The 25,902-nt window shown below is 43.7% G+C and overlaps 1 protein-coding gene across 2 annotated transcripts in view; it reads right to left on the reverse strand.

Annotated features, from left to right (window-relative positions):
- Positions 1–25,902, reverse strand: part of TFAP2D (transcription factor AP-2 delta) — a 57,666-nt gene that overhangs the window by 17,836 nt on the left and 13,928 nt on the right. For both annotated transcript variants that reach the window (XM_007061718.3, XM_043542128.1), the window contains 4 exons: positions 23,206–23,371; positions 21,166–21,284; positions 10,993–11,134; positions 1,285–1,398 (listed from right to left, as the gene is read on the reverse strand). In XM_007061718.3, coding sequence (XP_007061780.1) covers positions 1,285–1,398; positions 10,993–11,134; positions 21,166–21,284; positions 23,206–23,371 — 541 coding nt within the window. The remainder of the gene's footprint in view (positions 1–1,284; positions 1,399–10,992; positions 11,135–21,165; positions 21,285–23,205; positions 23,372–25,902) is intronic.

Raw genomic sequence — 25,902 nt, forward strand, 5'->3', positions numbered from 1 at the left:
TTTTTTACCCTCTTGACCTCGCTTATTGACTGATGTAAACCCCATCGGGGCCAAAGCCAATCAAGTGACCGGTGAAGGAAGTTCTGCCTTTAGGCTCCAATTCAGCAAGGTACTCAACTTTGTGCCCAAATTTAAGCACTGAATAGTCCCATTGAAGATAAAGCTAAGCATCCTAAGGGTATTCTGGCAGTTGGGATTGAAGTCCCAGTGTAGCAGGGCAGCAAAGGGGAGGATGGGAATCTTGACTTCAGTATTAGGTCCATTCCCTCTGTGTCCCTTTTAAATCCCATTTAATGTACTGTGCAAACCATACAGTGATTAGCTGCACTGTGTCATATTTGCTTTGTGTGCATATAATGTGGCTTATCCGTTCCCTCAACAGGATGGTCCCATTTACATCAGCTTATGATTGATGGGAGCTGTATGTGGACACTGTGGGTGCAAAGTGAAAGGCTCCTACTTCACATTAAAGTAGCCCTGTTTGAAGGGGACTATGTTAATGCAAACTAGGAGCTTTTTAATTCACCCCTGCAGCATCCACGTGGAGGAGTTACAGCTCATCTCCCTGCTGTTCACACCCTTGTAGTCCGAACTGTGGGGAGATAAGAGAACAGGTGCCACCGTATTTGAATGCAGTCTTTATGAGATCCAGCTTTGGAATTTTGTCCTTCAGAGCAGAAACACAATATCTATCAGTTCCTGTAGACCAGGGGTGGCCAACCTGAGCCTGAGAAGGAGCCAGAATTTACCAATGAACATTGCCAAAGAGCCACAGTAATACGTCAGCAGCCCCACATCAGCTCCCCCCTCCCGCCTCCAGTGCCTCCCGCCCACCGGCAGCCCCACTGATCAGTGCCTCCCCCTCCCTCACCGTGCCTCCTGCCTACCATAATGTTTCACAGTGTGCAGGAGGTTCTGGGGAGGAAGAGGGAGGAGCGAGGGCACGGCAGGCTTGGGGAAAGGGGCAGGAGCCATGGGGGAAGGGGTGGAGTGGGGTCAGGACCTGGGGCAGAGCCAGGAGTTGAGCAGTGAGCACCCCTGGCACACTGAAAAGTTGGCACCTGTAGCTCCAGTCCCAGAGTCAGCACCTATGCAAGGAGCCGCATATTAACTTCTGAAGAGCCGCATGTGGCTCCGGAGCCACAGGTTGGCCACCCCTGCTGTGGAAGAAATCCAGTTTAAAAGACTTCCCATCCACCTCTCCAAGATCTCTCCTAATCAGTTAACCTCAGCCTTTGTCTTTCTGTGGGAAGTTGCACCACAAAACGACTTCAAAGGTCATACCTGAAGTGTGTTAAATGTCTCTGGATGTCGAGGTCTAATATTGGAGTTGGTCTTGAGGATCCGAGGGGCGATCTGTCTTGACTCAGTAGGTCCTGGAATTCTTTACATATTTGTCTAAAAGAAAAGGGGAATCATTTAAAAGGGATCCATGCAATCTCCATTGTGAGGCTGATACCCACACCAGACATCATGACAATTCAACTTTATTGGGTGTAGCATCTTTCAGACCAGGCCTAGCACAAAAATGGTTTAGAGTGCAATGATATATGACAGAAAAAAATGACCAAAAGCATCAGTAGACAGACATTGTGGGGGAGGGATAGCTCAGTGGTTTGAGCATTGGCCTGCTAAGGCCAGGGTTGCGAGCTCAATCCTTGAGGAGGCCATTTAGGGATCTGGGGCAAAAATTGGGGATTGGTTCTGCTTTGAGCAGGGGGTTGGACTAGATGACCTCCTGAGGTCCCTTCCAACCCTGAGATTCTATTGTCAGCAGATTCTTCACAGGCCTCTCTGTAGGACCCTGTGTAGACTAAAGAAATAGGTTGTGTTGGAAAACAGGTTTCCTGACCTGTTTTTACACATGATTTTTGCACCTCGAATGGAACAGTTTTAACACCTTTAAAGATGTGTTAGCTGGGCCAGCTACCACACTTTTAAAGGGTTAAATTTTGTCTACATTACTGGCAGGGTATGTCTGAAAGCCTGTTAACATGCTAGGCATACCCTAAACTTCTCTGCAAAATTTGTACAGACACTGTATAGGCAGGCAAGAGGATATCTGCACGTGCAAACTGGCTAACTGCACATAAAGTGCTTCGCCTAGCCCCCTGTCCTGGGTCCTGTCCTGGGTCCTCTTAACCCTGGGTCTTGTCCTGGGTCCTGCTAACCTCAGCTCTGCAGCCAAATGCGGCAGTGGGAACGGTGGAGCAAAATGTTCCCAGAGCTATTTGCCCCCGCTGCTGTTCATTATGTCCATGTTACGACTACCTGTGGGTCATCTACTGGGTCTGAACCGAGGACCTATTACAACCCATCACAGCCCTCTCTCTATGGCTGACAGGAGGACAGTAATTCCATTTTGCAGCAACTTTTGAAATCTGGTTTTGTTCCACATCAAAAACTTTTGAATGTTTTCACTGAAATGGAAGTGTGTCGAAATGTTCCCTTCAGGCTGAAATCTGAGCTCTGTGTCCATCCACGGTAATTAGGCCTCATTCAGAGGAGAGTCTTTCACCCAACATCACTCTGACTTAGGCAGAGCAGTATTTGAAGCAGCGTCTCCCATATCCCACCCAAAGGCCCGCACCATTAGGCTATAAAGTATAAGAAAGTTGCCCCTTTCTTTCTCTGTTGCCTCCCATGCCTGATAAAAACTTATTCAAAACCAATAGGTCTCCACAAACATTGAGACAAAAATGTTCAAACCAGCTCTAACACCTCTATTCTTGGGCTAAAGGAGTAACTCCGTTAGTTGGCAGCAATAGTGGGCTGCTATCCTCTTGCAGAACAGCCACTGGAGGGAAGCGTGCAAATGTACAATAAAATCATCTCATCCTACGAATCTGAGGCCTACTGAAGTTTGAGTCCTTTTAGATGCCATTTTTGTAAAGTGAGTCCCTTAGGAGTCATCAAGTGGGTTTGAACTTGGGATCTTCAATACCACAACCCCCTTACACTAAAGGTGGAACCCCATAAACTATAACAGACTAGTGACCTCTGTGCTAGTCTGGGTTTACTCAGCCTGCCTCTTGTAAATGGGGGCAGTGAATATGGCTCTGCGAGCTGACTTGTTGAAAGGTTTGCATCAGTGCAGACCTTTATGTAAAGAGAGGTATTCAGCACTTTTTCTGGTAAAATTACAGAGAAGTGTCTGCATCTGGAATATACAGTTTTAATGAATCAGTCCCTTAGAGGGGGAAAAAAGACTCTTTTAACAACAGAAATCAGTCAAGTGCTTTGGCTTATACATGATCTAACACACGTAGGATGCCTGTCAGTTCTACCTCCAGGTTCTACCTGTTGGAAACGTTCAGCTTAAAAGTTGTTAGGATTTGACTACGGCAAGTGTCAGAACTGAGCCAAGTGCTCAGTTCCTCTCTCTTCCCTCCTGACATGTCAGAAGTCATTAAATAGGACTGCGGATTGAAGGGGGAGAAAAGCAGCTTTACATTATACATGAAAACTGACAGAGAGCAGTAACCTACTTTAAAGTGGCTTCCCAGTCAAAGAAGTCGACTCGGTGGGGCTCCATAGTGACTCGCTCTGGGACAGCCTGTGATTCTGCAGGCAGCCCTGACTAAGGGTTGGCACATGGGCACGCTGTCCCAGGAGCAGACCAGAGAGTGAACTGTGACTCCAAGAGGCACAGTACTTCTCATTCTCTAGGGGAAAGCAAGTTACTACTCCTTTCCATGAGCAGCGTACACCTCGCTCTGCATCCAGTCATCTACTCAGGCCAGGGAGCGAGTGGGTGGGGTCAGGGTCCTCCCACGGCTTGCCCCTTTGCCACCCACTGGGCTATATTCCTAGCCGATACTCTACCCACTGCCTCCCCTCTCCTTCTTCTCTTGCTTGCCACCAGCTGTATCAGGCAAGTTGCCCCAGATCTCCTCATCATGGCCACAGTCACAGTCTGAGCAGCACCAAGCAGGGATGTGAGGGATGCTTTACTCCAATCATGGCCAAATGAGGACTGTTAACAACTTGGTGGGGGAGGTACATATCCAGAAGGTTTCCGAATAGCAGCCGTGTTAGCCTATATCCACAAAAAGAACAGGAGTACTTGTGGCACCTTAGAGACTAACAAATTTATTAGAGCATAAGCTTTCGTGGGCTACAGCCCACTTCATCAGATGCATAGAATGGAATATATAGTAATATATATATATATATATATATATATATATATATACACACATACAGATAAGTTGGAAGTTACCATACAAACTGTGAAAGGCTAATTAGTTAAGATGAGCTATTGTCAGCAGGAGAAAAAAACCTTTTGTAGTGATGATCAAGATGGCCCATTTAGACAGTTGCCAAGAAGGTATGAGGATACTTAACTTAAGGAAATGGATTCAATATGTGTAATGACCCAGCCACCCCCAGTCTCTATTCAAACCCAGGTTAATGGTATCTAGTTTGCAAATTAATTCAAGCTCAGCAGTTTCTCCTTGGAGTCTGTTTTTGAAGCTTTTCTGTTGCAAAATTGCCACCCTTAAATCTTACTGAGTGGCCAGAGAGGATGAAGTGTTCTCCTACCGGTTTTTGAATGTTATGATTCCTGATGTCTGATTTGTGTCCATTTATTCTTTTGCATAGAGACTGTCCGGTTTGGCCAATGTACACGGCAGAGGGGCATTGCTGGCACATGATGGCATATATCACATTGGTAGACGTGCAGGTGAATGAGTCCCTGATGGCGTGGCTAATGTGATTAGGTCCTATGATGGTGTCACTTGAATAAATATGTGGACAGAGTTGGCATTGGGCTTTGTTGCAAGGATAGGTTCCTGGGTTAGTGTTTTTGTTGTGTGGTTGCTGGTGAGTATTTGCTTAAGGTTGGGGGGCTGTCTGGAAGCGAGGACTGGCCTGTCTCCCAAGATCTGTGAGAGTGAGGGATCATTTTTCAGGATAGGTTGTAAATCTTTGATGATGCACTGAAGAGGTTTTAGCTGGACTTAATATACAAACTAGATACCATTAACTTGGGTTTGAATAGAGACTGGGAGTGGCTGGGTCATTGCACATATTAAATCTATTTCCCCATGTTAAGTATCCTCACACCTTTTTGTCAACTGTCTAAATGGGCCATCTTGATTATCACTACAAAAGTTTTTTTCTCCTGCTGATAATAGCTCATCTTAACTAATTTGCCTTTCACAGTTTGTATGGTAACTTCCAACTTATCTGTATGTGTATATATATATATATATATATATATATATATATATATATTTTACTATATGTTCCATTCTATGCATCCGTTGAAGTGGGCTGTAACCTACGAAAGCTTATGCTCTAATAAATTTGTTAGTCTCTAAGGTGCCACAAGTACTCATATCCAGAAGGGTTATTTCCTGTGCTGGGCACAAGTTGCAGCCACAAAATTTGCTCCTTTTTTTCCATTGCACCCACAAAACACACATCCACCCTTTTATACCTGCGACTGAATTTTGGGTGAAAATCAGATGGGGCAAGTGGTCAGATGTCCAACCCGCTATTCAAAGTTTGCAAACGCAATGAACGTCTGCGAATGGGAGACTGGGTGTCTACCCAGCTGAATGTACACTCCTCAGTGGCTCTACCACAGATCTGCTCAAGTCACACATGAAACATTACTTCCTTGGCTGCCAAGGATGGGCAAACCAGTCTGTGTGATATTAGAACCAACCAGAACTCACACCCAAATTTCAGACCTGACTGACCTGAATGACAACCTAAAGTTTGACTCACTTTGTGTGTACGTTAATGTAAATTAGAGCTCAGTCAAGAATTCACAGGAAACCATTTCATTCGATGAATGTAGCCTCTTTTGCTACACCTGGAATATCTGCAACTGTGAGCAGATCACTGTTTTCTCAATTTTTCTCTCAATACAGGACCTAAATTCAGGTGATGAACAATGCCCCTCTGCCATGTACATTGGTCAAACTGGACAGTCTCTACGTAAAAGAATAAATGGACACAAATCAGACGTCAAGAATTATAACATTCAAAATCCAGTTGGAGAACACTTCAATCTCTCTGGTCACTCGATTACAGACCTAAAAGTGGCAATTCTTCAACAAAAAACTTCAAAAACAGACTCCAACGAGAGACTGCTGAATTGGAATTAATTTGAAAACTGGATACAATTAACTTAGGCTTGAATAGAGACTGGGAGTGGATGGGTCATTACCCAAAGTAAAACTATTTCCCCATGTTTATCCCCCCTCCTCACCCCGTTCCTCAAACGTTCTTGTCAACTGCTGGAAACGGCCCACCTTGATTATCACTACAAAAGGTCCCCCCCCCGCCCCCTGCTGGTAATAGCTCACCTTTAGTGATCACTCTGGTTACAGTCTGTATGGTAACACCCATTGTTTCATGTTTTCTATGTATATAATTCTCCCCACTGTATTTTCCACTGAATGCATCTGATGAAGTGAGCTGTAGCTCACGAAAGCTTATGCTCAAATAAATTTGTTAGTCTCTAAGGTGCCACAAGTACTCCTTTTCTTTTTGCGAATACAGACTAACACGGCTGCTACTCTGAAATATACCCTTAGTAATCTCTCATTACTTTCTCTGATGCTTAAACAAATACTGGAGAAAGCAAGCAAGCAACCATTGCTGGCTTAGAATAACTCACTCAAATGTTAACTACCTATTGATCGATCTGTGTGTCAATGAAAGTGACGCTAATGTATGGATTGCCATAGTACCTTAGTTCCATAGCTGTATTTTGTGTCCTTAGCTGAATGATGGTGATGCAATGGAGTGGAAGTTATAGAGCTGATGGCATAGCAGGACATCACCTCTTTTGTGCCAGAGGTTTGTTAGGTTTTTTACAGGTAGATATTCCTGCAGTGCATCTGGCTTGTCTGAGGGCTCGATTGCTCTTTTGAGAAAGAGGCGCTTTGAAACAGTGCATGCATGTGACGTGGCTCTGTGCTAGACTCGTGTACATAATTGAAGTTGCCATGTGGACTTTGTGGCTCTGACAGAGTAATTGTTTTTTATGGCTCCTTGGGGAATTGAAAGAGTTTATCAAGGGCTATCTGCCTCTGGTGTATTTATGGATTTTCAACATTTGATTATATCTACAGTGAATGACAATCAAAGTGGTATCCTGTTTCTCTCCACTTTAAGTCAGTGGTATGAGTTTTGGACTATTGCATGCAGGTGTTCTACAGCCTTTGATCCTGTAACACATCTGTGGTCACCTGCAACTTCATGATTGTCCCTATACAGTGCATCACAGCTTATTAGATTATAAACTCCTTGGTTCACAGACTTTTTTTGTTCTGTGTGTGCAGTGCCTAGTACAATTTAGTTCTGATGTTCCCTCTAATTTTTGACAGGCCGTGTGCACAAAAAATTTCTTCTGTGCAAATTTTTGAAGCAGAGTTCAAATTTGTGCGTCATGAGGCAAATGCGCACACTCGAGTAAAATGCTTATACATTATACCTTATCCCTTTCCCCCCGTTGCCAGCTAATAGAATCTGGCTGTGTTGTTAGATGGTGGGCGAACAATGTCAAAAGTTGCCCGTAAACGATATTTCGGCCTGGCGCCGATGTAGTATTTCATTGTTTGTGCGCCCGGTGTTTCACCATATGCACGCGGTTTAGGATCTGTGTGCACGCGCACACATGCACAGCTGAGGGGGAACAGTGGTTCTGGTCCATAATTGATCATCCTGGGCATTACTGGAATATAAATAATAAATATTTGAAACTTCACAGAGTCAGTAAGGCTAGAACTCAAACCTTACTGCTCTGTAATCAAAGTCCCCTACTCCTTGAGCTGAAGCATAATATTCAGCAGAATGTTAATAATTCTAGAGGTGGTAAAATAAACAATCAAACAAGGAGAAAAAAACATTTTTGCTGATTTTTCAAAATTTCAAAAAATGTTGACATTTCCATGACATTTTTCAGTGGTTAAGAAATTTCCACAGGCTGACTGAAAAACCAGAACATTTTCATTGGGGAACTTTTGTCAACATTTTTTATATTTTATCAAGCACTCGAAATTCAGAAAATCTCATCAGCTCGATCAATAATACACAGTTAAGCAGTTCTGATTGTATCCAGTAGAGGGCAGTGCCCGGCAACCGACCCACCTATTCATTTACTTCCTTAGTTAAACAACTACATATTTAATGGGAAGATAAAATAACAGCGCGAGAGTAAGGTAGCTGACAGCGCAGGGTTTGTTAGACAATATAATCAAAGAAAGAAGGCTTAGGTGGCTGAGACATGTCCAATCCACTGTATGGAAGATGGGAGAAATGCTGTGTGAGCATTGAATGGGGTACACCCCAGGAGAAAATGAGGAAGGCCAAGGACGAGCTGGCAGAAGACAGAGATAGAGGATATTGAATGCCCTGGGCATCATGTAGGAAGATGTACCACAACTAGCCAGCAACTGTAATCAGTGGAGGACAGTGGAATTGTCAGTGGCACAGAACGGATTAAGGTAAGATTAGACACAGCATATCCTTGAGTGTCTATGGTGCCCAGGAATTTCAGTTTAATTTCAGAGAGCGTAACTATGAAGAGCTTCATAGTTGTCACTATGGTGTACACCACGGCAGCTATGAACTTCTTGTCCACTGCTAAGCTAAAGCTCAGATCCTCCTACGCCATAAGTAGCAGCTCTGAAACTTGAGCTAATGGAGAATGTTCATTAGAAGCATAATTATGGATGTATTATTTATTATAGACATTTGTATGATGCCCTTTTTTCTAGTATCTGGGATCACAATATCTTAGGGCCTATGATTCTGTGTGGTATAGTTCAAATTCCATCCAGTAGAGGGCATTTGTTACATACACACCAGCCAGTCCGTTACACTACGTCACCCTACATAAGGTATGATAAATGATATCTTTAAAGGTATGGTTAACTGACCAAATAGCAAGTACTTTTAGCTGGTGGAAGGGAAATATGGCATTTCTATGACTCTGAAAATATGATAGAGTCATGGCGGCAATGGTTGCATTAAGGATCAGGGAGCACTTCCCGTTCAAACTGCCGTTTACTTCCCTCTTTATTTATTTTGTCCATATCAATGTACCGTGTATACAGAATGGGGGGTAGGTTATGATGTGGACTACGTATCTGTGCTGGGGTGTGCGGTGGATCAGATAACCTCTTTATGAAGCCTCCGGGTGGACTGGCTGGATTGTGGGTCCAGATATGCAGAGGTAAATGGACTCTGTGTGCACACTACTCCTCACCCTCTCTGCGAGCAGGTGGCTGGTAAATGGAGAAAGTGGCAGGGGAATGGGCTGACGTGTCCCCCGATGGGCCAGCCAGTAGAGCTGAACCAGCCTGGGGAGGATGGTAATTTGTTGGTGGTATAAGCCTGAGGCAATTTACTATCTCCCGAGGGGAAGGAGAGAGAATAGAAGAATTTGTGCCTCGGAGGGGTGTTGCTGACTCAGCATGCGTCCTGGAGTAGTTCTGGGGGGGTGCAGCTTACATATACCACCCCTTTGCTCAGGGCTATGCCTGGAGGCACAATCAAGCCCTAAACACTCAACAGAAGCATAGCTACGCAACTCCCAATGAGCCAAGTGGTGGTTTAGCAACTTCTGGGTTATTTACTTATTCCTACATTTGTGAAATGCATCAGACAGCTGATGTATTTGGGGGCAGCACATAAGTATAATAATAACAATACTTTGCACTCCCATCTTTCATTGTACCCAAGGTTGTCAAAGGGCTGCAGTGCCATGAATGAATAAATCTTGACATCAAGCCAGGGGTGCACATGCATATCCTGAGTCACACATTGGTCTCAGTCTGGGCATGGAACTCTCATTTGCCTCAGTAGGAAGTCCACATGCAGAGCACTAGATTTCCTAGCCCTTGGTGTGCTTTGCCACTTAGAACTCAACGAAGTCTTGGCTCTGATTCACGTAGAGCGTTGGACATATAAACGATGCAATGACAGCAAAAGTCCGCTCTGAATAGCCAAGATACTTGTGGTCCAACAGTACATGAAAAACTGTAACCGTTCGTGTGTATTGACCATAAGGTCCAACGGGTCTGCATACCTTCTTCCCAGCAAATTATCTTTATTTCATGAGTTATATTCTGGCATGGTTTGTTCCCATTTATTTTAGCCACTAAAGAGGCAGGGTGATCTTGTGAATTGGGAATTTAGGAGGGCTGGCTTCAGTTCCTGGTTCTGCTACAGACTTCCAGTGTGATATTGGGCAAGTCACCAAGGCCCCAATCTTTATAGGCATGGCTGTGCTCGGCATCACAAGGCCTAATGTATTTTGGAGCCTAAATCTCATTTCCAAAAGGGATTTAGGAACTTAGGAGTGTAAATCCCATCAACAGTCGAGATCTAGACTCCTCAGCACCTAAATCCCTTTTGAAAATCAGTTAGGCTCCCAGCTCAGTTAGGCATTGCGATGCTGAGCACAGCAAGGCCTAAATTGTTTTAAAAATCTGGGCCTTAATCTCTCTGGTGGAGATCCTCAGTTGGTGTAAATTGTCATAGCTCCATGGACTTTAGTGGAGCTGCAACAGTTGCACCAGCTGAGGATCTGCCCCCCCGCCCCCCGTGCCTTAATTCCCCCTCTGTACATTGGGAATAATTATGAGTTATTAGTTGTATTGTGGTAGCAGATTGGAGCCCTAGCCATGGAGCAGGATTGTGCTGGACACTGTACAAACACAGGACACAGAGGTGGCCTCTGCCCCAAAGAGCCTGCATTTAAATAATGCTCCCTCCCTATTTATGCTCCAATCCTGCAAAGACTTACGCACATGCTTAACTTCCTGCACTGAGAGCAGTCCCATGGTAAACTCTTTGGTTAAACGCTGTCTCTTCCTGTGTTTTGACAGTACTTAGAACAAAGGGGCCTTGATCTTGCTTGCTGCCTCTGGGGGCTGTTGTAATACAAATAATAATAAACCTCCCATGATCCAAATGAAAAGCGTCTGGACACATTTCTTGTGTTGAATGATTTTTCTTGCTTACTTTGTCGCTAGGATCATCTTTTTCCTCGCTGTCTGTTCTTTCTGTTCCATATGCTGCCTGGCAAGATGTTCTCCTACTGCCTTGGCTGGGAACTCTGTTTCGCAAGTGTAGCCAAAATCCCTGGCCAAATGTAAGGCTTCCCCTGGAGGCAGACAAAATGGGTCAATCAGTTTATACGAAACTTTTTTTTAAATAATTTTTTCAGCTATATATTTAAAAAACAAAGTAAGAACAACAGGTTACTGCAGTGTGAATACATCCTTGATCTCAGTTACTCCAGCATAACTGAGATCAGATTCTGGCCTCTTGGCCCTGCTATTATTTATAGCCCAGATATGGGGCACTGTGTAGGGGATGGAGGGTCACGGTGGCCACTCTTCCAGCCTTTCAGTTGGAATAGCAGCTCTGAAAAGGCTGCAGTGAAGTCCTGCTGGTGAGAAGATGGATTCCATCCATCTCACCACAGCTGCTGGGTCCTTCCCCCATTCCCTGGAGTCTGATTACTGAGGCTTTGTGCGGGTGGGTAGTGGATTTCACTGCAGCTGCATATCTTTGAATTTTCCTTTGTATGTTTATTGAATGGGTGGGTTTCCCCAGTTTAATTTCCAGTGAAACCCCTCTTAAGTGAGCAGCCCGGGGATCAGCAAATACCAAGAGGTGGGGCCAGATTCCCTGAACCTGCCGGAGGGAGGTGTCAATTACACTAATACCACTTTCCATTCAGAGGGTGATGCTGTTGTCATCTCCCTCAAGTTTTTTTCTGCCACAGGAACAGCTTCAATTTCCACATGCAAACCCCCCACTGTCTGCCTAAATCAGATTGTCATACACCTAACGGCATGTCTGAACCAATTAAATGCATGCACTGATCACGTGACACTCATTATGTGACATAAGTCGACATCGACTTTTGCAAGCACAATCTGTTTATGGATGCTCAAAACCAGTGGTCCTCAGCCTTTCCAGACTACTGTACCCCTTTTGGGAGTCTGATTTATCTTGGGTACCTCACTTACAAAATCAGACATAAAAATACAAAAGTGTCGCAGCACACTAGTACTGAAAAATCACGTATTTTTTCAGTTTGTCTGTATGAAATTTTAGTTTGTACTGACTTCGCTAGTGCTTTTTATGTAGCCTGCTGTAAAACTAAGCCAATATCTAGATGAGTTGATGCACCCCATGGAAGAACTCTGCATACCCCTAGGGGTACGCGTATCCCTGGTTGAGAACCACTGCTCAAAAACATATTTTGCCTCGTATGTTAAAAGCATTTATTCTGGATCCAGAATGCAAGGGTATACTCCTGAACTGAACAAAGGAAATGCTCCAGCAAGCTAAACATACTGCTGAGTTGGAAAAAGGAAACTGTTTCTACTCTTTATACAGCACCTAGCATAACAGAACCCTGATCTTGCCCCTTTAAAGCTGAAGGGCTGATTACATAATGAGCCACATCTGGGAGAGATCAGGGTGACTGCCCTATAAAGAGCAGCAGGAGGCTGCAGTGAAGGGGGGAATGCTCAGGGATTAAAGACTTCTAGGGATGATCTGGCTGTAGCAGAGAGTCCTGGGAGTTCGGACTGTTGGTAGGTCTACACTGCAATGTAAGCCCAAGTTTGAGCCGGGGTTCAAGGCTAATACTCCCTTGCATCTACATGTACAATTGCACTAACCCAGGGCTTGGACTCAGTGTCCTGAGTCCAAACCCAAGTCAAGCCAGGACCCAGGGTCTGAGCCCTATTGCTTTGCAGTGTAGCTGCAGCACTGCTTGACTCAGGCCCTGGGAGTCATCCAGAAGTATCCCACAATTCCATGGCACAACTTCCTTAGTCCTCTCTGTGACACTCTGACACCCCAACATTCACCACTGTCATGTAATTAGGATATGCCTTATACAAAGTGTGCCTTGTGAGGTGTCATTCTAAAAGTCTTGATCTGCTAGACGGTAATATCTCGTTGGATTGTATGTGCTATCATCATATGCGAAGTTATGAAGTTTGGTAATGTCTGTGTAGCTGAAGCATGTCCTGAGGTTGAAAACACCCACAAGCAGCCTTTCAGGTACGACAGTAAAAAGGCCAAACGATGTTAATGGCTTACTAAGGAAATGCACACAAGCACAAGGATTACCCCAGGAACCGTGTACAGTAGAAACCTCTCAGAGAAAGCACTATACAATGGGAACTGTTTGACCCAGGTCACAGCAAAAGAGCTTTCCAGCAAGTGGAGAGAAGATATAAAAGGGGGAAAATGACATTATGGGGGGTCCTCACTCTCCCTACAACAACACACCTGGAAACGTCTAAGGAACAAAGACTGAACTGTGAGAAGGGGAAGTGATGATCCCTGGCTAGAAGGGTCTTTAGCCTGTGTATGAAAACATGGGAAAGCCAAGACAACTTGTGCCTTAAGAATCTGCCAGACTGTTTATCACTCAGGGTGAGAATTTGCTAATTTATATCCTACCTATCTAGTGTGTTAAGCTCAATTTGTGGGGCGGGGGCGTTATTTACTAAGGTAATCTGCTTTATTCTGTTTGCTATTCCTTATCATCACATAAAATCTACCTTTTGTAGTTAATAAACCTGCTCTTTGTTTATTCCAAAGCCCAGATTGTGTAATTCATAACTGGGGTGGGGGGCAAAAACCTGTTCATCTCTCTCTCCACACTGAGGGAGAGGGCGAATTTCAATTAGCTTACGCTGTACTGTTCTCTGTGCAGCGCAAGACAATACAATTCTGGGTTTACTCTTCAGAGGGGGTGTGCATTTGAGTGCTGGGCAATGCCTTAGCTGAGCTCTCCCATGCAGAGTTGATCTCAGCATCTATGTGACTATAGCTGCAGCTGGGTGTGTCTCTACCTGTGAGTGTGCTGGAAAGGGACTTGAGAGCCAGTCACAGCAGTACAGAGTAAGGGGAACCCAGGCTGGTGGGACAGGCTGGCTTAGTGGTATCCCAGTTCCAAGTGGCACCCCAGGGGGAACGGATCACACTCTCTATCCCAACAATCTGCAGTCCACTCTATTGAAAACAGAAGCTCCCCTGCCCCCACACTTGGCAAATGGCAGTAGCTCAGGTCAGCATTAACCCATTCAGTTCTGATCACCGATTTTCAAACACACTATCAGTCAGAGAGCCTCCTGGGTTTGCAATGGAGAGCGAACCGATCAAACCTTTTGCAAAGTGAGCTGTTTCCTGGTAATGTGCAGAATGGGCAGTAAAGTTTTTCCACAATGCACCACAGTCCTAGGACTAGAGCAGCTGTATTTTAGGGTGGCCACTGAAGGGACTCTGGGATAGGTTACTTTGACTCATGTCTGCACACTGAACTGAGGACGCCAGAACCCTAGGTTCGAGCCTGGCTCAGAAAATTTTTAACCTAGGGGTAAAATACAATGTAGATGCTCAAGCCCAGGGTTCCCTAGAATGGATCAACTGACTCGAGTCCCATTAACCCTCGGCTTACATTGCAGTGTAGACATACTCTGAGACTCCAGCCAGGAAAGTCCTGGGAGTGGCCTCCCAAAGCAAGAAAGGCTCCAGGCAGCAAGGCCTGGGAGAAGGAAGAGAAACCTTTGTTTGTGTGGAGTACCTGCCACATATGGAGGGTACATGGGAAGCGGCCAGCCGTGTTACAGGGCCCAGAATAATAATATTAGCATTTGGATAACATTTTCAAATACATGCAGGCGAATGGAAAGCAAATGTGATTACAATTGCAAATACTGTTCACCAGCTGATTGTATGCATATTGGACCACGGCTGAGTACATAGCTGTGTTGACACTTATGCCAAGGTGATATAGTTTTGAATTTTATATCTTGAGTTGGGACTCCGGCTCTGTTTGGGTGCTACTTCAGTACCAATTAGGTGTAATGACATCTATCTATCTATCTATCAAAAGGTATGTGTATATATGTCTGCATGTGTTGTGTCCATATATATTCATACATACACATAACTTTAAAATTATGTATTTGCTGGAAAGAGAAAACTGATGTCGATTTTATATAGTGCTTTACTGAGACATGGCATGTGAAAAGAGCTTTCTATGTTAAAATTTCAGGTTCTAAATATTGTCACCTATAGGATATGATTCTTCATACACCCTCATTGTTGAGCAAACCTGAGGCTTTGTCCCTATACCAGCATGCTGTTTATTTAGATGCAGCTTTTATTATGTTTTTATATACATACCAGTGTTGCACATTATTTTGATTAGTGCTTGAGGGAGTTCTTAACTGTACAGAGCATCGAAAAATAAGAAACACACTGCATGAAATTTCACTTAAAATGTTTCCCTTTTTCCCCATCAAAATTCTCACAAAAAATATGGATTGGAAAATAAATGGAAGTTGAGCTGTATCAGGTCTCTTTTTACATCTGCTTATGATCTTGGTGATGTCACCTTGGTTTCTTCCTTTCCTGGCTTGCTATTGCTTATTTCAATGGAGTACTAGTCACTCCAGATGGATGATAGCTTCCCATTAAAAACCCTGCATTTTCCAATCAATTGCCCTGTTTAAACACAAAAAATGACTTCATTGCTAATAGCCAGAGCATTTTCCTGAGTCGGAGACAAAAGACGGCATCAGAGACCGTTCGTTATTTCCCTTTAAATCTGGGCCACTGCCTTGTTTACAGCTATAGCCGGCACTGAACGGCAACACGTTCCTATAGCGCTTGACAATTGACCGGGAAGATTTGCATGATTGAAAGGGACAGTTGCTGAGGTTGAGCTGACACAAACAACTCTGGAAAGCCCCACTGGAGGGACCAGGCTGTGTACCTTGACAGGCTTCTGACGGCAGGTGCAAGGAGCAGCGTGAAGCTCTCCTGGGCCTAGCCAAGACTGAGGGATGCTCCTATCCAGCGTGAAGGAAGAGGCAGTGTCCCAGGAGGGGAAAGCTCTGGATCTGAGTCTCCTCTCCTCCTTAGCTTTACCTCCATCTGATGCTACTATCCAACAGAACTCCTATGCAAGGAATAGAGGTGGGGGTGGATGTTGTCTTTCCACTCACCAGATGGGAAGGGAGGAGGGAGAGATGTGAAAACAAAGGCTAAAGAAAGGGATAAGAAAGAATATGATGTTTTATATCAGTGCAGACAAAAGAGCCGTTTTCCCTGCTGACCTATTTACCAGGAAGTGCAGCGCTTGGAAAGGGATACTGAAGAGCTGATCATTGAAAAGATATGTGTACGGTACAATAAAACTGGTGTCTTCGTGGGGTTTGGCAGAAAAAATCCTGGGTGGTCTTTTTTTAAGCCTTGGATTTTAAAGTCATATTTTGCTTTGTTTAAAGTTCCAATTGTTTGATAGTCACTCTTGGATTTTTCACCTTGTGAATCATAGAATCTCAGGGTTGGAAGGGACCTCAGGAGGTCATCTAGTCCAACCCCCTGCTCAAAGCAGGACCAATCCCCAATTTTTGCCCCAGATCCCTAAATGGCCCCCCTCAAGGATTGAACTCTCAACTCTGGGTTTAGCAGGCCAATGCTCAAACCACTGAGCTATCCCTCCCTCAAATCACACTATGGGTGGCTTTTTCCCTTCTGTGGGGGAGCCCCTCCAAGAAAATGTGATCTCTGCACTCCTGCATGCTTCCTTCAGCCCACTCCAGGGCTCGACCCCAGGAACGTTGGCTGTAAGAGGATAACCTGCTACTCTGTGAGCTAAAGGACTAGCTCGGTACTGTTGCAGACTCATAAACCACTTGTCTAAACCAGGCCCTGGAAGGGATAAAGAGCTGCATTCTGATGCGGGCTGCACTATAATGATGTCCTAAGTCGGTGGGAGATTGTGCCTTTGCTGTGGTAGACCTAGGTGTGGATTTTACTCTCTCCTGAAATCCATTACATTCAACCAACTTGGTTTATTTGTTTCAATTTCAGCAAGGCCACATGAAAAGAACTCCTAGCCCTGGCGCTAAGTGCCCTTGACATAGAAGCAGAAATACAATCCGATGAAAATGCAACCAGCTGGAGCAAACCAGCCACCCGCCTCTGCACAAAAGAGGCCACAAAAAACAACATTTCCCTGCTTCAGCTTCCACAAAAACCACATCCTCGCTTGTGAAATGCACAGAACTTCTGCAATTAGATGAGCTGTGTGAGGGGCCCCAAAGATCAACATATTCTGTCAAGTTCACACCCAGGGAAGGGGAATAGTGAATTTCTAAGGACTTCATGGACAATTCCTGGCTGGTGGCTCCTCTGTTATGTACCCAGAGCGCTCTTCCTCAAGCAACTCTTCTCTCCTCTTGTAGCCTTGGTTTGACATGAGTAACTTGCCTCATTTTTTAGTGGGCATAATTGGGAAGGTGAAAGAAGGTTACATTATAAATAGGGGCTTGACAAACAGTATGCTGGAGTCTGAGTGTCTGTGCTAGCTAGCTCAGATAATCAGCAACACCCTGATGTCAGGGACTACGGACAAGATAAACATGGAATGTAAAGATCAGGTTCCACGTAAACAGCACACGGACAGAGCATGCTGTACAGAGATTGATTCCTGCAGAGTAACCAAGCCACTCCAAAAATGTGTGATTTAATGTACAGCAAATGTAATATGATGTGTAAATGTATATAAAGGGAGAGATTGTTTGTGTAACTTTGGATACGTGGTACACCCTGTACCCACCTTCTTCAATTGAGTCTGATCAACTCAGTGTCATTTTGCTCTATTCCAAAGAAAGGTACCCAAGTGATGAAATCCGGAGTTGAACTGAGTGCTTTGGATCCCAGAGAACTGGATGAAGTGGTCTCCCAGAACTGGGCAAGATGTTCTGCATAAGCCGAATGGAAAAGGTTTTGGAGGGAATCCCAACTCCTCTATAGCAGCATGAGAAAGGCAGCCTCTCAAGTAGGCTGATCTCAAGATATTTAGGGCTTTATAGGTCACAGTCAGCATCTTAAACTCCACCTGGAAACTAACAGGCAGCCAATGCAGATCCTGGAGCACTGGTGTAGAACATTCATTGTGTGATGCATGGCTTACCAACCAGGCTGCTGCCTTCTGCACCAGTTTCCAAGTTGATTTAAGTTGTGGCCCCATATAATGCACATTGTAATAACTTAATACTAAAGAAAGGAAGGATGGCCCAGGGGTAAGGGGGTAGCTGGAGATCCAGGTTTAATTCCTTGCTTTGCTACAGATTTCCTGTGTGACCTCGGGCAAGTCTCTATGGTTTTGTTCCTCATCTGTAAATTAGGGGAAATAGCACTTCCCTACCTCTCAGAGGTGTCGGGAAGGCAAATGCATCAAAGCTTCTGAGATGCTACAGAAATGGGTGCCGGATAAGTATGATAGATGTGACAAGGGCATGGGTGATGGCTGTGTAATCTATATGATCATGTGGGAGTTTAACAAGGCACCCAGATTTGTAACTTGTCTGTCAAATGTGGCCAGTATAATCCTTCCCAGTTCCTGGTGTAAGCATGTTCTGTTTCCCTGGAGGTCTTGGGGACAGCTTCACCAGTAGCATAAACAGGTTTAACTTTGGTTGTAAAAGGCAAAGAAGTGCAATTGGTGCTAATGTGGCATTCAGGGGGCATGCAAGGTGAATGTAACTTATGTGCCACCAGAGCCAGGCGAATACCTCAACATATTTGCCAGGAACATTTGTTCAGACAGAAACTTGGATTCACTTTGGCTTTGTTCCCACCCCTTTGATGTTCACTTTCTATCCGTATCCCAGAAAACCAGTTGAATAGCAGGAATGCTCAGGCAAACAGCTAATTTTAAGCAGGCATTGGCCAACAGTGAAATTTGCATCACAAACATGAGTGCTAATTCTGGAAACCTGATTCTTAGAGGCTCACACTCTTCCAGCAGTCAGAGAACAGAACCAACACCCCGGGTTTGATAGTGGCTTTGTCCCTAGCCCTGAGTAAGGGGCAATGGGAAGCTCACACTGACTCTTGCAAGTTGCAACCCCTTCCCTGTTTTCCCCCTTACTGCAGGAGGGAAGTAATTTGCTACTGACTTAGCCCAGAAATAAATTACTGCTTCCCACCATCGCATGACCAGCTGTGCTGGCAAGCAAATTGGGGTAGGAGTAGGATGTAACCAAGGCTCTGCCAACACCCTTTACCTCTTTGCCCAGCCCCTGCCCACCTACCGAGTAAGTGGTCACGTAGCTCTGCCTTACTTCTGTGTGCCAGTACCTATGGTCTGGGTAGCTCATAAAGGAGTGTAAGAGGTGGGATGGTTCTTACCCCCCATGTGCAGGTTTATATTCTAAGGCATTGTCTATAGTAGGGGTTTATCCTGACTACAACCAGCTGTGATCTGGGCAAATCTGCAATGCAGACAAGGCCTAAACCGCAATCTAGTCATATGTGCTTAGTGGGCTTGATCACACGAGGAGCTAGGTCCCTCCTGCCAGGTGCTGCGTGTTCTCCACTCCCACACTCGTGCTGACCATTCCATTGTCCCCTTTTCAAACCCGAGCTGCCCTGTTTACTTCTGAAGGGACGTGTAGGGTATTATCCTGCCAGGTGCTGAGCTCCCAGTACGTCAATGGGAGCTGAGAGCTCTCTGCACCTAGGAGGAGGTGTTCCTCGCCTCTCCGGGGCACAGAGCTGCTCACTACCAAGCTACAGGCCAGCGATTATCAGCAGGGAATGCTTGTTGAATGCCTTTCAAACTGCAGATAAATCCTGGAAATCTTAAGCAGCTCATGGGCAATTCTAGGTTTGAAAAAGGAATTTTTCTCACAAAAATTCTTAGTTGAAAAATGTGTCCCCTTTGGGGGGGGGGAGAATTTACATTATTTTGAACTAGCTCTAGGAAATTCATGAAGAGACACACAAAAAAAGGACACATTTACCAGAGAAGTAGTCCCATCTGTAGAATGGGTATAGAATCCTCATCTACCTCTGTCATAAATATAAAGGGAAGAGTAAACCCCTTTAAAATCCCTCCTGGCCAGAGGAAAAATCTTCTCACCTGTAAAGGGTTAAGAAGCTAAAGGTAACCTCACTGGCACCTGACCAAAATGACCAATGAGGAGACAAGATACTTTCAAAAGCTGGGAGGAGGGAGAAAAACAAAGGGTCTGTGTCTGTCTGGATGATGCTTTTGCCGGAGACAGAACAGGAATGGAGTCTTAGAACTTAGTAAGTAATCTAGCTAGGTATGTGTTAGATTATGATTTCTTTAAATGGCTGAGAAAATAGCTGTGCTGAATAGAATTAATATTCCTGTCTGTGTGTCTTTTTTGTAACTTAAGGTTTTGCCTAGAGGGATTCTCTATGTTTGAATCTAATTACCCTGTAAGGTATCTACCATCCTGATTTTACAGAGGTGATTTCTTTTTACTTCTATTAAAAGTCTTCTTGTAAGAAAACTGAATGCTTTTTCATTGTTCTAAGATTCAAGGGTTTGGGTCTGTGGTCACCTATGCAAATTGGTGAGGATTTTTACCAAACCTTCCCCAGGAAGTGGGGTGCAAGGGTTGGGAGGATTTTGGGGGGAAAGACGTGTCCAACTACGTTTTTTCAGGAACCCAGATAAAGTTTGGTGGTGGCAGTGGAAGTCCAAGGGTAAAATTAATTTGTACCTTGGGGAAGTTTTAACCTAAGCTGGTAAAAGTAAGCTTAGGAGGTTTTCATGCAGGTCCCCACATCTGTACCCTAGAGTTCAGAGAGGGGAAGGAACCTTGACAACCTCACAACAGCACGGTGACATTTCTTTGGTTAATGGGTGAGATTCCCTGGTCAGAAAGTATCCTATAAATGTGAAGGGAAGCATGGTCTAATGAATAAGCTATTAGACCGGGAGATGGGAGGCCTGAGTTTTAACTCCTGTCTCTGCCAGTGATTCCCTCATGAACTTAGGCAAGTCACAGTGCCTCTTTGTACAAAATGGGATGAAGATATTTAAATCTAGGGATGCAAATCTAGGGATGCATATTGATGCAAATTATTACATAGACAAAGATGGGCGAGGTAATATATTTTGTTGGACCAACTTCTGTTGGTGAAAGGGACAAGATTTCAAGCTTACTCAGAGTTCAGAACTTGTCTTTCACCAACAGAAGCTGGTCTAATAAAAGATATTACCTCACCCACCTTGTCTCCTTAATATTCTGAGGCCAACATGGCTACAACACGGCAAACACATTATTACATGACAGTATTATTATATTACAATATTACAAAGCCTACCTTCAACCAACGAAGTCAGAAGGGTGACATTTGCTGCTTTCCTTCTTCCTGCAGGCAAATTCAGTCCCAGTCTGTCCAATTTTTCTCGCAAACAGCGCCCCCCATTCTTGGATTTTGCTCTGTCATGAGAGAATGGGATTAAAAAAATCCCACCCTGATTTTATTCACAGATTCAGAGACTACAATGCCAAAAAATCCCATTGTGATCATCCATTCTAACCTCCTGTATAACACAGGCCATGCAACTTCTCCAAAATAGTTCCTGAAGAATATCTGTGTATTCATTTTACTTGTTTGTTTATTACATGCCAATCTAAAATTTCCATTCACCCTTTTTGCTAATCTAGGGTCTATCCCACCACTGCTGATGTCAATGAAAAATCTGTCAGGGCCAGATCCTTATTCCCTTACTCACACCGAGTAGTGACTTACTCTACAAGTGGTCTCATTGAAGTACCACTTGGGTAAGGTGATATTCAGCATGGGTACGGTGATCAGAATCTATCTTTAAATTACTTAGTTTCAGCACAGTCCTGAACAAAGGGTTTCATATAAACTGTGCCACCCTAAAAGTAGCCTTGTGAACAGAGCTGGACAAAATTTGTCAGTTGAAAGTTCTTCCGGTGCAAAATGCAGATTGGGTGACACTGAAATGTTTTGTGAATTCATGTTGATTCCAACAAATTGTTCTTTTTGAAATATCCTCACCTCCAAAAGAAATCCAGGCAAATAGACACAGTGTTTTTTGATGTTTTCTACATGACATGTTTCAATTTTTTTGTCCGAAATCACATTTTTGTTTTAAAATGTTATTGAATGCTATTTTGAAACATTTCAAAAATATTTTAAAATGGTCAACATTGAAACAAAACATTCAATTTTTGTCAAAATGAAACATTTTGTTTGGCCTGAAACTAACATTCTTTTTGCCTTTTTGCTTCTCTCAAAATTTTTAAAAAAATGGTTTTGGTCTAACCTAAAATGATATATATTTTTTTTTACTTTTTAAAATCTCCAACAAATCCAAAAACCTGTTAGTCACCCAGCTCTGCTCAAGAGACGTTGAGTATGTCTACACTGCATCGTACACCTGGATCTGTGGGACCCAGGACTCAGTGTTCCATGTCTGCACTTGAGCATCCACACTGCATTGTAAACCTGGGCTTACACCTGCTGGACCCACAGCTGTAGTAACATGTCCATGCTTCAGTACACAAACTTTCTTGCTTGGGTCTGTGGCTTGACCTGTGTCCACACTGCAAAAGGACAGGGCTTGGACTTACCCCCCACAGCAGAGACCTAGAAGCCAGGTGCTAAATCAGACAGATTTGTGTGTGGGCAGAAGGGTGGTTGGTCTCAAACCTGAGTCACCCCCCAGGCTCACTATGGAGTATTGACATTACACACGCCCCTTTGAGTCACAATCCACTCTCATTTCCCCCTGGTTGTGTGAGATGTAATAAGTTACTTCACTCTTTTTAGTAGATCAGCTTACTGCTTGTTGCAAACCTAGGCAGCTCTTCTGCCTGGTGAGTGGGGCAGAGGGGAGACAAGACCCTGCCCACTGCTCTCTTCTCTCTGCCCCTTTGTCCCAGAGTGGGGAGAACTGAACATGTAGGGCCTGCTCACTCCATCCTGGCTGGAGTCAAAATCTGACTCCCTTGTATTCCCTCATGCAGCTAAGTAAGGGCTGTGACTAGGGCTTGCTGAAAATTTCCCATCAAAATTCTTTTTCAACAGGAAATTAGTTTTTAGACTAAATAATTTTTTCCACACAAAGGGTCTGCTTTCCATGGAACATTTGGTCTTGCCAGTGAAAAGCTGATTTTTATTTTTTTTTTTAATGAAAAGTCCATCTTTTTCTGCAGAAAATGTTGATGAAAAGAATATTTTTCTTTGTTTTCACTGAAAGTTTCCTCAGAACCTGCTACCCGCCCCCCCATTTTCTGATCTACTCTACCTATGATGATCTAGACAAAAGTCTGTAAGGAAAAGAATGACAGTGCTACCTTGACTCTTCTACACCTGAGCTCAACTTACCTTCTCAAAATGCCTCCCAAGAGCGAAGCATTGAGGCATTCAGGTGGAGAGAGGCGCCTCTTTACCTCCGCAATGGTCACTTTGTATTTAGAAGTGGAGCTGAGTAGAGACAAGCGCCCAGGTACAGAGCAAAAAAGATCTGTGGGGTTAACAACACAGGTACCACCTACAAAACAAAAGACACATGCCTTAGGTTAGAAGGCGGAATCAAAGTATGGTCTCTGAGATGGTTTTCTTTGCTTTGACAAATACAGGCACAATTGTGCACTTTTCTTTCTTTCTTTCTTTCTTTCTTTCTTTCTTTCTTTCTTTCTTTCTTTCTTTCTTCTCACTCTACAGTTTTAAGAAGACTTACTAGATTGAAATCTAATAGGCAGGGGAAATGAACCAATTTTTTAAAAAAATCATAAACTTTAAAGCCAGAAGACCCCATTATGATTATCCAGTCTGATCTGCACAAGACTGGCCGTGTAATGTCAGCAAGGGGTGCTGGAACAATTTTTGTAGTGGGGGTGCTGAGAGCCATTGAAACAAACTGTAAACCCTGATTATGATGGAAACCACTTCAAGTCAGGGGGTGCTACAGCACCCCCCACACTCCTAGTTCCAGCATCTATGATGTCAGCCAGTGATTCCTGCATGTAGCATGACAACAACTTATGGCTGAACTAAAGCATCTGCTTTAGGCAGCTAGTCATGATTTAGGAACTCCTCAAGTGATAGAGAATTTACCCTTGGTGATCTATTCCGATGGTAAATTACCCTCACTGATAAAAAACTGCATCTTAACATTTACAACAGAGTGAACAGGAACATTGGTATCCTATTTAGTCTAGGAGAAATGGTCATGTTACAATTATGGTTTTTTTATCTGAATGGTTCCAGATGTCTCAGAACCCTCAAACACTCTGCCTTCCATTAGGCACGCTCTTCAGCTGTGTGTCACCACAGATTGACTGGAGACAAGGAAGCTACACTGATTTATCCCCAGATGAGTTCTGGACCTATTTATTCCTTGCAATTAACATCTGTTTGGCCCGGGCCCAGGTTATCTACAAGACCACCGAAAGCTTGGAGATGAAGAATGTGGTCAACAATTCTGTTTCTCAGGCACAATGGAACTTTCCACCGTAAGGATAAAGCTCGTCTGTGTATATTTTACAAATAATGAGACTGTACTGAAATTAATGAAATGTTAATATTTCTCTCTCTCTTAAATTAAACCCATATGTGCACAAGCAGTTTACACTGAATAAATCATTATTCATTTAATATGAATATATTTTGGTCCCACTTTTGTTTTCCTTCCCTAACCTGAGCTTATTGAAAACTTTGTCATTAATCTGTAGTTGTAAATACCTTACAACTTAACTGTTTAAAAACACAGTTATCGTGCAAAGCAATCCCATTAATAACAATACAGACGGGGAACATGTATGGGAAAAAGAAAAAGTCTTCCTTTCTTCAAAACAAAAATCAAAAAAGCTAAATTCATTAAAAAAAATGCTGAAAACCAGATGCAAATTAGAACATCGTAAAATCTGTTGCATATAATTATTGCACTATATTAATTATTCATTAATACTGCACCACGGAGGAGAGAGGAGTTTTACTGACAAAGATTGTTCCAAAAATAGGCCTGAAGGAGCAGGCAATCTTCTTTGAAGTCCTTACTCACATGAATACTCCCATTGGGGACTAATGGGAATGAGGACTGTGGGACTGGACCCTACACCCAACGGAAGAGACCAAGGAGTGGCAGTAAACAAAGGGAGAGGAGGAAGGAATAGGAAGGGAAGGACAAGTACAAACAACAGTGAAAGATCATAGGTTGTGCTTCCTGCTGCATGCATATATTTTTAGCTTCCAATTCTTTTTTAGTTAATATATTAAAATGAAGAGATAAAGTTGAGAAGTTGAATGAAAGGCCTGTTTGTGCATTATTTCCTATGAAATAGCAATGACAGCAACTAAGGCCAATCATTACTCACCTTTAGAAACATAGTTATTGGTACAGAACAGCAAAGGAATTGTCCTAGCTGATAGCCAACTGCAGGCAGTGGGCAACAGCTGAAATAATAGAGGACAGGGCAAAAAATTCTAAACTTCTCATGAGTTTTAGGTCTGATCCTGAAAACCCTGGCTCGCATGAGTAGTTATCACTCCCTTCAGTAGTTGTTAGGGACCAGATGCTGCCACTAGTACTCATGCTTACCCATAAAAAGTCAGTACTCAACATGAGTAAAGTGGCAGATTGTGAGCCACTTACACACACTGGTGAGCAATTATTCACATGAGCAGTCCCAGTGAGGTCTACTAGGATACTTACAGAGTAAAGGTTTCAGAACATAGTCCTTTGTGAGTGGTGCCATTGAAAAGGGTGCCAACAGAACTACCCCTGCTAGCAAGGTACTGACAAATAAGTTTTTGTAGGACTGGGCCCATTCGCTATATAACTCATCCTGCAAACCATTCCTTACTTATGCAAAGAGACCTTTTGACTGCAATGGGGCCACTCTCAGGACAAAGCATTACCGAGATGGGGAAGCGTTTGTAGGATCATATATGGCGCATAAGCTACGACTGTGGAACGCATCGATAAATGTGATTATTAAGTTACCATATTTCTTTATCACATGACTTTGTCTTCTTATTTGTCATCGTCATTACTATTTCAACAAGTATAACTGTACAGAG

This window comes from Chelonia mydas, chromosome 3 (assembly GCF_015237465.2).
Source record: "Chelonia mydas isolate rCheMyd1 chromosome 3, rCheMyd1.pri.v2, whole genome shotgun sequence".
In the NCBI taxonomy this organism is placed as follows: Eukaryota; Metazoa; Chordata; order Testudines; family Cheloniidae; genus Chelonia; species Chelonia mydas.